At 39.3% G+C, this 16314-nt stretch overlaps 1 protein-coding gene across 2 annotated transcripts in view; it reads left to right on the top strand.

Moving 5' to 3' along the window:
* The window catches only part of LOC100767916 (copine-8), a 188424-nt gene that overhangs the window by 81814 nt on the left and 90296 nt on the right, over positions 1–16314 (top strand). For both annotated transcript variants that reach the window (XM_027396311.2, XM_027396312.2), the window contains one exon: positions 16193–16256. In XM_027396311.2, coding sequence (XP_027252112.1) covers positions 16193–16256 — 64 coding nt within the window. The remainder of the gene's footprint in view (positions 1–16192; positions 16257–16314) is intronic.

Here is a 16314-nt window from a genome sequence, read left to right as displayed (position 1 = left end):
TGGTTTCAGATGGCAGCATCACTGTCATCCCCAGAAAGCAAAGGGCAGAATTCCATAACTGTTTTTTGCTGGACCAGTTGGTGGAGGAAGCCATGTGTGATTCTGCAGACTGATTTATTTATTCATATAAATCAGGAGATCCAGGAAAACCCAATCAACAATGGAGGACTAACCACAATGTCCAAACTTTGGGAAAAATTTAAGCGGTGTCTTCATCAGGGATTTGACAAAAATAAATAAGTCAAAGCAAAGTTCTTCTTTAACTCCAAGTACATGAAATTATGTGTTATCTCTCTCCTATTCTGGATAAAATTTAACATCATGTGTGTATGAGTATTATACATAACATCTTACCTCATAAACTAGTAAGTCTATTCATTTAACTTCTTTTATTTACTTTGATTTTACTATAAAATTATTACCAAATATCAATTTGAGGTCTTTGATGTATCTATTCCCTTTTAAATATTATTTTCATAAATAATTTATTTCTACCTAGTTATAATCAGAAAACTTTTTAAATGCAAATTTTTCTCCAGTAAAAGAATTCATTTATTAGTTATAAACATCTTTTAAAACTTGAGACTATTGTTTTCATTGGAGTGTGTGTGATGACTATAGCATAGCATAAGATTGTACCCTTGATTCACTGATTCAAAATTTCCATTGGAAGAGGCCAACAAATGTCACCTCATACTATGAGATAACAGTATTTAGGATAAGGATTGGAAGAGTATACCGATGTTAGGAGGATTTAGTAGATACTGAATTGTGCTGGTTTTGCACAGATGTCTTTCGGGTTTTCTGAGTAAGGCTAGGGCTGGGCTGTAATGAAACAGAGCCTTAAAACCATTGACATGCTAAGTGTGGATTCTAATTCTCACATTTTATCCATAGGGGATTTTGAAAATTTAGATAACTTTGTTATTTTGAAGTATAGATGTCATAGAAAACAACACAGTTCACTCAGATGTCTAAGTAATCGTATGTCCTTACTGCACAGGTTTCTCAGATAAATAAACATCAAGGTATTGTTGCATGGTAGGCTTCTTGTTTGAAAGTGAGATTTTGAGAGTTTCCTAAGAAAGTGAGGTAAGCAACAAGAACCAATAGAGTAGGCAATGAAATGCACAATTTGAATATCTCAGAGACTGGTCACAAAAGAAAGAAGACAACTTTAGAAACTGCAGGACGGTAGTGCCTGAGGTGAGGATGTTAACTACTTGAGACAAATGAGTCAGAAGAAAGGCAAGGGAAGCTGAGACACGGTCATGGTTAAGAGAGTAAAGCCAGATGTCATTAGCTTGGTAGCGCAATGATGCTTCGGTGTTGTTTGAAGAAGTACCAAGTAACACACCCACGTTCTGTGAACTCAGTAACTGCTTCAACTCAGGTGAAGATGGGAGTGAAACAGTCACCTGGAGTCACCAAGTTCAAAACCAGGCTGTCTTTCATGGAAAACTTCATCTTTGAGAGAGGCATGTGTCTGGAAGACACAAATGGCCTGAAAAATATGGCCCACAAGCTAAGATTGAGGTCCAGGGTCTTCCAGTGATGATGATGTTTCTAGGCAAACAGCATTTTATTCCATTACTTCAGCCTCAAATGAAAATTTTTCTTGTTTGAAAACAAATGCAGTTGTGTTGAGAAAGCCAGGGAAACACTTTCCCTCAAAGCTCTGTTGAGCTACCTGCATTGCCAAGACAGTCAAAGGAACTGGCCCTCCCATAGATCCTTCCAGCTTCAGACCCACCGCTGCTGATCCACTGACATCACTTTTATGTATTTTTACCGTTTCCCATGAGTTCATCTATCAGGAACATGGTGGGGAGAAGAAAAGAATTGGGGGATGTGGACATGCCTTTTTAGTAGAAAAGAGAATGGCTGTGGACAAAAGGATGATGGTAAAATATTACTAATGCATAATGAGAAAGACAGGAAGTTCAGTGACACATACAGGTTCCTAAAAGGCGAAGTGTGTATCTATTCACCACAGTCCCCTCTCTCTGGGACCACTTTCCCCAACCTGACCAGGCAGCCACTCAAAAACTGATGATTTTTCAGGCTGTTCCCCAAGGCTAGGGATAGAGATGGGAGATGCACATTCTCTTGTGTATGGACAGGACCTTTGCAATCATGTTGAGGACTCTGGCGATTGATCTTCCCCACCCTGCTGAGCATGTACTTCTGAAATGCAGCTGGAGGTACCTCCCCAGGAAGGAAATACACCCACAATAAGCAAGATTGATTCATCTTGCACTTGACAGTTCTTCCCGAGTCCCATATGTTGCTTGTCTTAAATGGTGCTATCTAAATGAGTTAACATTTATTTACTATTCATTTAGATCAGATACTTATTTTCTAATTAGTTTCCCCTTTACATTCTAAGTTACTCAGAGTACCCCCTTGTTCTTTCCCCTTTACATGGACTGGCTCATAACCTGATAAGATGTTCAGAGGCTTCTTTCTCAGTTTCCTAATTGTGATGGAGTTATCATATTTCATCAGACACAGACTTTTAAATGAATAATAATTGTAAAATTTGGGGATTTAGAAGAGACAAAGTAACATCCTAAATTATTCAGCAATCAAATGTTTCTAAACCAGGTTTATCACAAAGGCAAAAAAAAAAAAGCTACTTGTATTCTTGTATGTAGCCATATGTCTTAATAATAATCATAATTTTAATTTAAACTTAGCTAGTATATTTTTGGGCTTCAGTGATGCTTGTCATTTAAAGACAGGATTTTATTTTCTTATAAAAATTATTATTTAAAAATTAGTCTCTAAGAACTAAAGTGAAGTGATTTGAAAAGGCATCCAAACTTTTTCTTTCATTGTATTAGCATTTCAACAATTTTGAAGTTTCCTGAAAGTCTGTTTTGTTGGACATGCCATATTTACCAAATCTTTACTACCATACTTTTGTTTTTGGTGGGGGGGGGTTATGATGCTTACTTTGTTTATGGCTTTGGCTGGATCCCTGTGACTCCCAGCCCTTCTCTTTAGGTCCCATCATTATTTAGCATCGCTCCCAATATACCCTGTGTTTTCTCATGCTGTGAGATTGCATCCAGCTTTTGTGTCATGCTCTCAGAACCTGCCTTCATCTATCTTTTAGGAGTTTAGTGATGGACTCAGCAGTCTCAAGAACTTGAGAGTGAGCTCCAGGTTAAGAACGATTGCTGTTGTCTTCTGTAGGGGAAATTAGGATTATGGTCCTCAAGCAATAGGCTTTCTGGTTTTGTCCCTTACAGCCAGGCACAAGTGCATCTGTGTAAGAACATGGGGTCAGAATGCAGGAGTTAGTGACTAGAAAACAGGTCCTCAATCCAGAGAGGAACAGCAGCTCTTATGGTGATGTACGAGCTGCTGTTTTAGCTGAAGGAAACTGAGGGGAAAGGTCATAGAAGGCAGTAACTTGTGATGCACACAGTTGATTTTGAGTGGAGGCTAAAGGGAGGTTCTGAGAATGGCCAGTGGGTTGTGAGGGGCACAGGAATGTAGACTCAGAGGTGAGCGATACTTGAAGACCAGACTAAGGCTGTCGATTGGACACAGGATTCCAACTGTCTCATAAGACTCAAGAGAGAGACACATGGGTGCTGAGGTTTTCCAGAAGAAAGGTTGGAAGAAGGAAAAACCTGAAAGAAAGCTCAGGGATGAGAAAACCAAGACAAAGTGGGTCTGATGGCACTTGAAGTTCAACTTGTCAGTGTTGACATTGATGACTTCAGTGTGGACCATCTGTGTGTTGTCTGTGAATGCCTATGGAGATCGCCTATTACTGTGGGCAGAGGAAGGGAGCTAAAACAAGGACAACTTGTCCAGAACATGAAAAATATAGGAAGCTTATGATGAAAAAAAAAAAGACTAACCTTTTATTGTGCAGCTTTGTGCACATAGTTTGGGCTGTAAAATTATATCAAAAATATCTGGGACTATATTATCTTATGGTAGTGGTTTGAATGAGAATGGGTATTATGGAGTCATGTGTTTGAATACTTGGTCCATAGTTTGTGGAACTGTTTGGGAAGGATTAAGAAGTGTGGCCTTGTAGGAGTAGGTATGTCCCTGAGGGTGGGGTTTGAATTTCAAAATTCTAGGATATCCCCAGTATATCCCCAGTATTTCTCTTTCTCTTTTCCCCTCTCACTTCCTCCCTCCTTCCCCCCTTATCTCCTTCTCTCCCTTCCTCCCCCTCATACCTTGTGCACTTGTGGGTAAGATTTAAGCTTCCAGCTATTCCTCCAGTGCCATGCCTGCCTGCCAGGTGCCAGGCTTCCCACCATAATGGTCATGAACCCTACTACCCTCTAGAATCATGAGCCCCAAATAAAGGCTTCCTTTTATAAATTGCCTTGGTCATGGTGTCTTATAACAGCAATAAAGTAAACAAGACACTGGCTACAAACCCAAACAATTTTATTCAATGATTTCAGACTCTATAATGTACTTTAGTGGCATGTATACTAGAATCATGTATGATTACATGTACTAATGACATGTCCTAGGATCAGAGCTGTTTAGTCTCAGTTCTGCTACTAACATGATGTGTACAATGGTGTCTTTACATCTCCACTGTTGACCTTGCATCACTACAGCAAGAACCTGAGGAAATACTGGGCTCCTCTGCCGAAGTTCCATCACATGATTGATTGGCTGAATTGCTTTGGTTTATACGAAGGCAGAAGATCATGGAAGGATCACAGAGCCCTTCTCTGTAGAGCTGACAAATGAAAGAAAGAGGGGAAGGTTACAAGACTCTACCATCCTCTTGAAGACACACAATAATAACCTAAGGACCCTTAGTAGGCCCCACTTTCTAAACAGTGTGCCCCAGAAACCAAGCCTTTTAAATTAATGGACTTTCAACAGATAAGATCTCAACTGTGACATATTATGTTTTTACAGCTGTGGCTTACATTAGTGGTATCAACAATTAATTTGGTATAGAGGAAAATAAACAGCTGTTGTAATGGAGGGAGTGTCCCTAAGCTTTGGAGGTAATCAGAACTTGGGTTTCTCCATTTGCCAGGTTTGTAATCGGAGCAAATTGTCTTAAATTCCTAAGCTCTACTTCCTCTTTAGAAACAGCCTAATAATATATATTTAACAGAGTTGTAACTAATAGCAATGTTTTGTATGATAAATTTTTCTGGAACACTGAAATAGTGGCTACTGTTACTACTGTTGTTAAAAGTACTAGTAACTTTTAGGAGAAACCTCTTAAGTCAATCACTTTATCTTCTCCCTCTGCCTTTGTAGTCCTTGCTTTTCTCTCTTTCTTGGTTTTGTCTCTTTCTGTATGTTAAGGCAGATACTCAGCAAACTTAGGGAAAGGGCAATCAGAAATGAAACTTGATTTTTATTATGTAAATTGTTACCAAAATATAAGTATTAAAATTACTTTGTCTGTTTGAGTATGTACCTGAATACCAAATTGAAATAGTGAGATGAGTTCCACTTTTTATTATGTGACAATGTGGTTACTATTAAGTGTCCTACATTTCCGTAGTGTTAGATATATGTATTTTCTTACACAGTTGGAAGGAAACCGATCCCAAGTTCAGAGTCAGTGAAGAACCTGGGTGTGTGCAAAGAACCTGAGAATGCATATGCATGTTAGTGACATTTATGTGTAACACAGTCTAAGGCCACCTGGGAGGAGGGCCTCTGAGAAGGACTGAGAAGTTATCTTCATCACAGTACTTGATATGGAAGGACTGTATACTCTGGGCCGCACTACACCTTGTGCTTAGGGTCTTGGGCTGCATAGTGTAGAGAGGGGAATGAGAAGTACTCACAGTCATGCATTAATTCATTGTTCTATGGATGTAATATGACAAGTGGCTTCAAGTCCCTGTTGCTTTGACTTCTGTGAAATGGTAGGCTGTAATCCTCTCTGTGAGCCAAATAGATGCTTCCTTCCTTCCGTTGCTTTGGTTAGTATATTTTATCACAGCAACAGAAGTAACTAAGACAATGCTATTCAATATGTCAAAAATCAGTGCATTTCAGAGGGATAGCAGATGTTTGCACAACATAGAATAAACAGAAAATGTGTCTCCTTCTGTGGGATTGGGTAGCAGTGTCCAAAAACCCCACATGTTCTGTAAGGCCAAGGATAGCAAATTCTACTGCCAATACTATGTGTGTTTGCTACAAGCTTGTGAACTTTATGTCATAAGTTTAATACTTAGCTGAAGCAGTTTCTCCTGCTCATTTTTGTATATAAACTTTGGAAAGAGCTCCTGAAATATTGTTTATTTCCAAAAAGGACAGTGTTCCTAGCAGGCTATTCACAGTAGCATCTAACGCTCTGCTATTCAGAAATTCTAGCAGCCACAGCTAGTGTCTTGAAGATGAACTCTTCAGGATGGAAAGGTGTAGAAAAGACATGGCGAGTCATAAAAAATTTGGACAAAATGAATTTATTTTCATCAAAGTATCTTTGAATGCCACCAACAGAAACAAATCCCAGCATGGTTAGTCTGTCACTCTGCAGAGATGTGACATTTCCTTCATTCATACAAGGCTTACATGTAACTCCTATAGGCATTTTAATATGAGAAAAATGAAGTAATGTTTACTGTACTGAGCAAATAATACACTGGTAAGAGTTCTTATTTTCTTTGCCAGACAAAATATGGGTTTAATAGATGTCTTAGGGATTTTTATAAAATACTTGTTTATCTGAAAAAATCTTTATTGGAAACTGATTATGGTCAAGAAATTGTTAGAATCAAGTGTGAAAGGTGAAAGCCATAGTTGTTCCTGACTTTGCTAAGTTCCCCACTTACCCATTAAACAAATAGCTACAACTCCCTATTTTATGAGTGGGAATTGGGTTAGCTTGGACAGGTGTGTGTAGGCCGTTTTTATTATGATGTTTAGTATGAATGTGGAAGAAGACAATTCAGGAGGTTTTTGTTTGTTTGTTTTTGTTTTGTTGTTTCTCAAAGAGCTTCATTCACTTTGGTTTGGAAACTGATTACAGGTTGTTAACAGAAGCACAGTTCAAACCAGGGAAGTGAAAAGGAATACTTAACATTGTGTCCCTGAGGTTGGTATCTCAAAGGGAGATGGATAATAATAGTTGAGGATGATTTTGAAAGTGACCTTCAAATTTCTTGTGAGTAACTGGATAGAGCCAGCATAAATTCAGGGAGTTCTGATAAGAGGAAGGTGTTCCTTAGGACACATTGCCCCCCTTGCCACGCTGCTCAGCAAGCTGAGGAAGCAGGCAGGACTTTCTGTCTCAGCCTAACCTCCTTGCTTTTGAAATCTTGCTGCCAGTGTCGAGACCAAAGATAATAATACACATGTTTGTGTACTGAATAAATATCCCAGGTATCAACTGGTTTTAATATCATGACTGTCTTAAAGGCTTCTGTTTCTCTGGTGGTATAATTTCCTTCGTGTGAGCACCAGAGCTTCTTTCCTCAGCCTTCCTCTGCTGTGTGTGATGGAACTTGAAGATTTTACATTCAATATGTAGGTAGAACCATGTTAGTTCTGTCATTAAGCAAAGTAGAAGATGAGGGAAATTTTGTTTTTGTTGTTGTTTTTCAAGATAGGGTTTCACTGTGTAGCCCTGGCTGTCCTGGAACCCACTCTGTAGGCCAGGCTGGCCTCAAACTCAGAGATCCTCCTGTCTCTTTTTTCTGAGTGCTGTAATTAAAGGTGTGTGCCACCACTGCTCAGCAGTGAGGAAAGATCTTTATGGAATGACATTGGAACACAAACCATTCTGACCTGTAATAGGGAACACAGACAAATTAACCTGCCACTTCTTAAGTATGTTTAGAAGCAAGTTGGTAAAGCAGAAGGGACCTGAGAGAAGGACTCCCAGCCCCTGTTCTGTAGCAGTGGGAGAGCCAGATGTCAGGTGTATAAACAGAGGAATCTGGAAGATTTTAGAGTAGGAAGGGAAAGTAATAGGCTGAACATGGCCAGTAATTTGGATCAGGCCATGAGAGGAGAGAGGAAATGAGCAAGAGACAAAGAGTGTGGTCAAAGGAGACCAAGAGAGTGCATAACTGGAATAGCAGGATTATGAGGACAATGAGAAAGCTGTGGTTAGGGAAACCCACGATCTGGAAGGAGTTTAGAGCAAGGGACATGGTGGTGAGAAGAGCCAGGATGCCAGCATAGTCTATAAAATGTGAAACAGGTACTTGTGATACCCGGGGAGTCTGGAGGCCAGCATGTGCTTCCAGATGCTAGTAGTCACCACAGAGAGCCATTTGTCCCTTTTGACAGTGATAAGGAAATGGCTGCTTTGGTAGAGGAAAACAGGCTTCACAAGCTCCAGAGGAATGCTGGCTTTTGTCAAACCACCAGAATTTGTACTTGACACCAGGAAATACACATGTGTTAATCTCTAGAGTACAGCCATGGCGAGAAAGGTTGAACTGGGGTCTAAGAACACGTAACAGAGGGTTCAAGTCCAGACAGGTGAAAGGTAGCTGGACTGGGTGTCTAATAGGCTGCATCAACAGCATGGGACTGAGCAGAGCTAAAGCTTTAAGGATAGTTAGGGACTCTTCTGCTTGGTAGTGCTTGATGCCCACACCAGATATCAGATGACCCCTGGTGTGGAGCCATATCATCACTGTGCTAGGCATGTGTTACTTTATGAGGTCCACGAAGGAGAGTTGTACCCTTTCCTCAGTCTGTGTGTCTGATAAATTCTTGAGTTTGGTTTCCCTGATTTGATTTTAATATGCCTATGTGCCCCTACAGTCTCAATTCACTCCAATAAAGATAGGCTCCCTTTCTATTCACCCAAGTAAGTTAAGTCATTTGTAGCTTGTGGGTTCACATAGGGGCCACAGTCATCCTCCTGCCTAAAATGGAGTCAAACTGCTTATAAAATGGAGTCACTTAGGGCAAGGTGAAGCCGGAAAATCCACCATTTAATATAGTATTGAATAACTTCTAGTAGGGAATGCCTGATCTCAACCTCATCCCTAAGGAACTTTTTTCGAAGTTTCCACTACATGCCTCATATAGTCCTTGGAGGAGGAAAGACTCAGATATGGTGTTAGTTTTTGTTTGTTTGTTTGTTTAGTGGCCTTTGTGTATTTAGCCTTCACTTGGGCACAGTGTCATGGTAGAGTCATGGAATGTCTGTCCCTGAGAATAAACCCCAGCAAGGAAAAACCTTCAGTGTTCCAGAAAACCCGTTGTCTGCTTTGAGAGTAGTGTCTGTCACACCTTCTGTAATCACAGAAGCAGAGCAATTGGATCTTAATTCAGACTGAGTCAGTTTGAGGCAGGATTCCAAACACAGATAACTGCTCAGTCAACTGGCATTTCCAAATAAAGTCCCTTCTAATGTGTGCTTTCAGTCCTTTGCTCAAATGGATTCAGTTATGGTTTAAAAATAAGTGTGCAGTTTATAGTTAACAGCATCAGCTTTTCTGAGCATCGTATTAAAGTCCACTCCCTGCCTCAAGCACCACCTGAGATTACTTGTTTGTAAATTCTCTTGTCTTTTCTCAAGCACAAAAACCCAACCGTGAATAAAATAGGACAACAGAGAAAAGGGTATGGTTCTCATTATTCTTCATTCTTTTGTGAAGCAGGACACACATAGCTCACTGGGGCAAAACAAAAGCATCTTTTTAGTATAGGTTGAAGGCTGAACTCTTTCCCATTCCATTCCCAAATAACAACTTCCAAAAACCTTATAGGTAGAACATCACACCCCTGTTATTATACAGACCTGCTGTGTCTTATGAAGAATAAAAATTCAATATATGTTTATAAAAGTAAATAATGTGGCGTGATAGTCATATTTATATGCATTTCTTGTTAAGCATTTTACTTTGTTTTATACTCTGGTGCTGGTGATCAAACACAGGACCTAATTCATGCTGTACCAGTGAACCACACCTCCAGTGACTCTTCTGCAAGCCAAAGTCTTGTATTTGTTTCCCAGGGGTTGTGATACAATTTTTACATTATAAAACCCTTGCTATAGATGGATTCACTATAATATAAAGGCAGAGGGTAGGTTCTAGTAATATTAGCTTAATAGGTATGTTTTCTAGCTCATCAAAGTCACATAAACCAGTATCTTAAGTATTTTTGACATATGAGTTGTTTAAGAATTGCCTTTCTGTACTACTGCAATGGCTGCCTTCTTCTCTTTTCAATGTTAACACAGACACTGTGTCTGTAAACAGATCCCATTTAGATCCAATATTAAATTTGCAGGATGACAAATGAATTTCTTGATGAAGACAGTAGTTCAAATTTTAAACAAATGTTTTACTTTCAGTTGTCTGGCATATGATATTTTTAAGAGGGAAAAATTTTCACTTTGATAGCCAATTTACCATAATTTTCGAAATGAAATTTTGTAATACAGCATATTGCAGAGGAAGATAAATGTATCCCAAATTAAACCCATCATTAGTTGTAAAAAGTTTCACTTGTACAGCTCTTTTATCTTTAGAAATGAGGTACCTCGCCCTGTAATTACACTTGTAAAGAATACATCAATACACAATATGTAAGTTTCTTTTCACTTGTGTGTTTTCATCTGTTAGACTTTAATATAAATGTGCTTTTGTGTTTGTTTAGAAGGACATCAGAGGTCCCTGGGCCATGAGAAGCTTGTGCTGCTGGTCAGTCTGGCTTCTCATTAGTAGTTACTCATCGTGGCCGGTACACATTTTGTATCCTCTGTGTTCTGTCTTAAAGTGAAGATGCACTGAGCATAGCAGCAGCACCATTTCTCATCCACTATCCTTTGTAAACTCAGCACAGTCACCCCTGAGCTCACTGAAGCAATCTGGTTTTACCAGTAATTGTAACAAATTTGAATTTGTATGTATTAGTTTCTTTAGGTACCCTAGTATCAAGTTGGATGCCACTTGGTTTCCATGTATTCTAAAAGGAATTAGGAAATAGAAATTGGATTTATCACAGTTTTTCCAAACTTTTTTTTTTATCTCCCCCTCTGTTTTGCTTGTAGCAGTGCTAAAATTTTCTGGAAGAGAGAAGACAAGAGAATTGAAATATTCCAGGATGGGTGATCAGTAGTAATAAGCTCTTAGAACTGTGGGAAGCCTTTCACTATGAGGCAGGCCATTCTTCTGGCTGATGGCCTGGTGCTGGGGCCTTTTAGTCCCTTCTCTAAGCCTGGGACTCCTGGAGGAAGTTTTATTTAGTAACAGACTAATGCTGTGGTGTGTGTGTGTGTGTGTGTGTGTGTGTGTGTGTGTGTGTGTGTGTGTGTGTGTGTTCATATGTATGTATGTATGTATGTATGTGTGGGAGAGGTATGTACAAGCATCTGCAGGTGCAGGTGTCTGTGTGCACATTTGGAGACCAAGTAAGCTCAGTGTTTAATTGTCTTTGCCTTATTAACTGGAGAAAGGGTCTCTTACTGAAGCTTGAGTTAGGTTGGCAACCAGCAGTTCTCCTGTCTCCACAGCAGGTACAAGAGGCCACACACTACTTTTTGCATGGAAGTTGATATGTGAACTCAGATTCTCATGCTTGCCCTGAAAGTGAGTCATCTCTCCAGCCTGGAAAGTTTTAATCTTACGGGCTCCTTGGTTTTACTGTCCCTGGTTTGGTAATCTGATGGCCAGGTAATCACAGTCATTTGCAGGAAAGCGTTTCACCAGAGGGTCAAAGTGACAACAGGAGGTGTATTATACCTATGACTCACTCTGCCTTTTTACTTTCAGTCTGGTTAGAATCTCACATTTTGTCTTTTACCCCTGGCTCCATCATCCGAGGGGCACCATAAAACTCATCAAGTTACCTTCTCTGTTCCTACAGCATGTGGTCCAGGCATAGTGTGTCCCTGGGCAAATCCAAACAGGTTTTTCCTATATCAGATCATACCCTTATCTCAAAAAGAACAGATTCATTTATTCTGGAGCCAAGTATGAACAGTTGCAGCCCAGGAATACAGATTTGCATCACCCCCAAACCCCAAACTCCATGTTGCAACATGGTAAGAGTTTCATTGAGTTTTCATAGTAACAGAACAGAGCTGTGAAATCAAGGCACTTTAAAAATACATTGGCGGGAGCATCAGATACACAGGTTAGAGCTAGACAGGGAGATCTGTTAGAGGCCTCAAATGTTATCTGATAGCATCCTTACTTAGCCTTAGGGCTCGTGGAAGTTCATTTTGAAGGCTTTATCTGATAATTACAGGATGTTAGGTAAGACTCCAAGGTAGGTAAGGAATGGCATGGCTATAAAAGGACCTGATGGGAGATGGAGATAACTTGGCTCCAGGCCTGAAATAACCTAAGGTTTCATATTCACTGAAGTTGCAATCAGCTTATAGCTCCTTGTAGAATCTTTGAGTTTCAAGGCCATCATTGACCCCCAGAGTGTCTAATCACAGGGCTATGACTATCATGAGCATATGTTATCATTCTGTCATAGATATTCTTTCACTCCACATTTTCTCACTTCTCACCCATCCCTACCCTCAAAGAAAAGAACCTAAACATTAGCTCCTACTATTAGTTATTACTTAGCACTACCACACTGAGCTAAGGGCTTTTCATGCTTTAAATCACTCAACCTTTCTTCAATCTAGCACAGTGCAGATTTTTGTGTATATTCATTGTGCATAGATAGTATTCTATTGCAGAAGTATATTTTATTACAAGTATGTAATGTGCATTGAGCATGTATTGTATATCTTCATCACAATTTAAATACTCACCAGATGACGTGAGGCTGTAGACAATTCAGTGTCATGCCCTAAATTAAAAAGAAGTGAATTCCCACTTAAACCTTACATTATTTGGAGTTAATATTTCCTATATCAATCCTACATTTGGAATTAACAGACAATTTTAAATAATCTATAATAAAATAGAATAAATAATAATACTATAATAAAACTATACTGTATTGAACATTTAGCCTGTGCTTTGTTTGATTTGGTTTAGCTTTGATTGTTTGACAGTACTGACTGGCAAGAACTTACCACTGAGCTGTACAGCTTATTCTGCACCACTATTAATATACATATATTTAAAATCACATAATTACTTTGAGTTGCCAAGTGAAGACACTGTGTTTCAAAGTGATTAGATAGCTTGCTTAAGGTAACAGTTGATTTAAACTGAGTTGATTAAATAATAATAAAATGCATGTGAATGACATAATGGAGTCTTAGATTATGTGCAGTATAGGATGGAGAATTTTGTCTTGTGACTTTCGTAGTGTGGTGTTCTAGCCCAAGCTTTGTGTGCACTGTATAGTATGTATGTAGTATACTTGTAGCATAGGTGTATCATGAGTGTAGTAACTGTGTGGTATTTAGGTATTATGCATGTAGCATGTGTGTAGCACACATTTATGGATTTTACCTGTGTGTAGTATGTGTATCATATGGAATGGAGGCTCTGTCTCCTGTGATTTTTGTGGTATGGTATCACATCCTGTGATTTTTATATTTCTTTCTTTCTTTCTTTCTCTATTTATTTATTTATTTATTTATTTATTTATTTATTTATTTATTTGGTTTTTTTGAGACATGGTTTCTCTGTGGCTTTGGAGGCTGTCCTGGAACTAGCTCTTGTAGACCAGGCTGGTCTTGAACTCATAGAGATCCCCCTGCCTCTGACTCTTGAGTGCTGAGATTAAAGGTGTGTGATACCACTGCCCAGTACATCCTGTGATTTTTGTGGTATGACATTTGTATAGGAGTTCACAGTACATTGCTGAGTGTAGGTTATGAATTGGCTAAATTAAATGTCATCACATGGACCCTTGATAGCAGGAGAGAAAGGAAGAAGATGAAATCAGAGATATACAGTCATGGAGGTCAGCTATTCCAGGCTTGAGAGTAGTGCCCAGTCTACTGGCTTGACATGATACTTCAGCTATGAGGAACTGTGGACACACTGCCTACCCAACCCTGCCGAACATTTAATCTATAGACTTAATCAATAGTGAATATTATTTTAACTATTTATATTGATGATAATTCATTATAAAAGAAAACTTAAACCATATTCTGCTAGCTGGCAGTAGGCGTTATAATAAGTTAGATGTCTGAAAGCAGCTTTTAACTCTAGGAGAACATGAAGAATGGGGGGATTTTAAAGAACTTGTTTAAAAACAAACGCACAAAAACCTTAGATGGTTGTGAACAGATTTGGTGAGTTGAGAAACTCATTCTGCTGAAATAATAGGAGTTCCTGAGAAAAGACTCAAGGTCAGGTAAGTATGGGCAAGAAGAAGACTGTGGGTATGGCCCTGTACCTCTCAATAATCTTCAGCGTGTGGTCCAGATATCACACAATATGTTTCCAGGCCACTATTGATTCCTGGTGTCCAGTCACAGGGCTGTGACTATCATGAGCACATTTCACCATGCTCTTATTAATATTCTTTCATTGTGCACCTTCTCCACTTCTCACTATGCAAAAGGCTCCTGGGAGGCAGTCTGTGACTCCTAGGTCACTCAGTTAGCTCAGCTGGAGCCAAAATATAAATGTGACTCATCCAGAAAGGATCTGGGCAGGAACCTTGTACCTGTGACATAGCAGCAGAGTGACCTCGGTTTTCAGCAAATAGAAACAAGGCTGGTGAGAAGGAAAGACATGGCCTACAATGAGAGACTGGTAGCCATCTATGTCCTGTGGGCAAGACATGGAGGGTGCACTGAAATACCTTTGCTGGAAGAAGCTGGAGTGGTCAAGGCCCAGTTTCAGAGCAAACGTAACTTGTATTGGTATTTGCACAACTCCTAATATTTTAAGTCCCCATTTCCTCACATTTTTCCCCATGAAGATAATAAGACTCCAGTTGGTTGCACATATACCAAAATTATCAGGAATGACTTGTACTTTGCAGGATATTAACCATCCTTGGGCAAAGTCTATCTGTGTCATTCTTAGGAGGATCTTGGGCTGTATGGTTTGTCAGAGGACACACCTTTAGAGCCCTGGGATGGCTTTCTGGAGGATTGGCAAGGATTCCTCTCTTTCCTTGCAGGCAGAGAACCATGCAGATCAGCTGCCTCTCAAAATAGCTTTCAATTACTTTGAAAAAAGACATTTTTCTTTTGGCATGCAGTTCTAGAAATTCCTGTCTAAGATCTTGGTCCCAGGCTTCTGGCAACAATGAAGGTGGGGTATCTTATCAAGGAAGCCTCCACCTCCAACCTATGTCTTACCAACTAGGAGGAAAAGGAAACTGGAGGGATGTTGGTCCCACTATCCTTCTTGAGAATGAACTCTCTATGTTCTTTACTCTCCCCACCTCCCAGCTCTAAAAGCATCCCTCCAGTCATGTTTGAATTAAACCTATAACAATTGGACTTTGGGGGAACATTTCTCCAAACCATAGATAGCTGCAGCCATGTACACATGCTATGTATTCCTAGTTGGTATTACTCTCAGTGTCCTTTAAAATATGTGTGTGTAAAACAAAACTGTAGAGAAACAGTTTGAGTGGAGATTTTCTTTTGCTCAATTGATCTTATGTATTTTATCCTTGATTATGTATATTGAGCACCTGGTAATACAGCTCTTAAACTGTGGGTTGACAAAAACTTTGTGTTGAATTTTGCTTTTATAGAACCTAGAAGTCTGAAAGAAAAAGCATAAAAACTGTTTTTTAAAATAATTTAGGGATGATTATATGCTAATCCTTATGGTTCAGGCTTTAATAGTACATAACACAGTAATGATGATCTTGCAATTAATGCAATAAATGGAACGCCACTGAAGCATATAGGCAGTTCAAAGCAAAAGAGTTGCAACAGACAAGCTGTAATATGTTGGCCTTGGAATGAGCAGGCAGAGGAGACAAGGACAAATGAATAACCATTTGATGAATGGAGGGGAAAATGCCAGGAATTAGGTTTTCTGATTATGGAAGCATAGACTTTTCAAGAGAAAGCTTTGTTGGATTACATTCTGTTACTTGTGTGTAAGACAATGAGAGGGACATGAAGATTCTCAAACAAAAGCCTGACCTATTGCCTGTGATGTTTAAGAGAGTTCCTTCATTGGGCAACGTGGATCTGAGGACAACCTAAACTGTGAGGCCAGGAATGAACTCTGTAGGGGAAACACTCAATAATAGCAGTAGGCTCTTTATCTGATTATAGAAAACAAAGATATATTAATTTATGTAATTCCTTAATATAAATCTAAATGAGCTCACTGTGACCTTATTGTTGTAGAGGAATCCCAGGCAGGAAATGTGGCACAATCATACTAACAGCCGAGGAGCTGAACTGCTGCAGGGTAAGTAAATATTTTCTTGTTTAAAATTGCTTTTATTTAAAACTACTTTACCAGTTTT

The sequence above is a fragment of the Cricetulus griseus genome, chromosome 2 (assembly GCF_003668045.3).
Source record: "Cricetulus griseus strain 17A/GY chromosome 2, alternate assembly CriGri-PICRH-1.0, whole genome shotgun sequence".
Lineage (NCBI taxonomy): Eukaryota > Metazoa > Chordata > Mammalia > Rodentia > Cricetidae > Cricetulus > Cricetulus griseus.
This window is presented reverse-complemented; position numbering and strand designations above follow the sequence as displayed.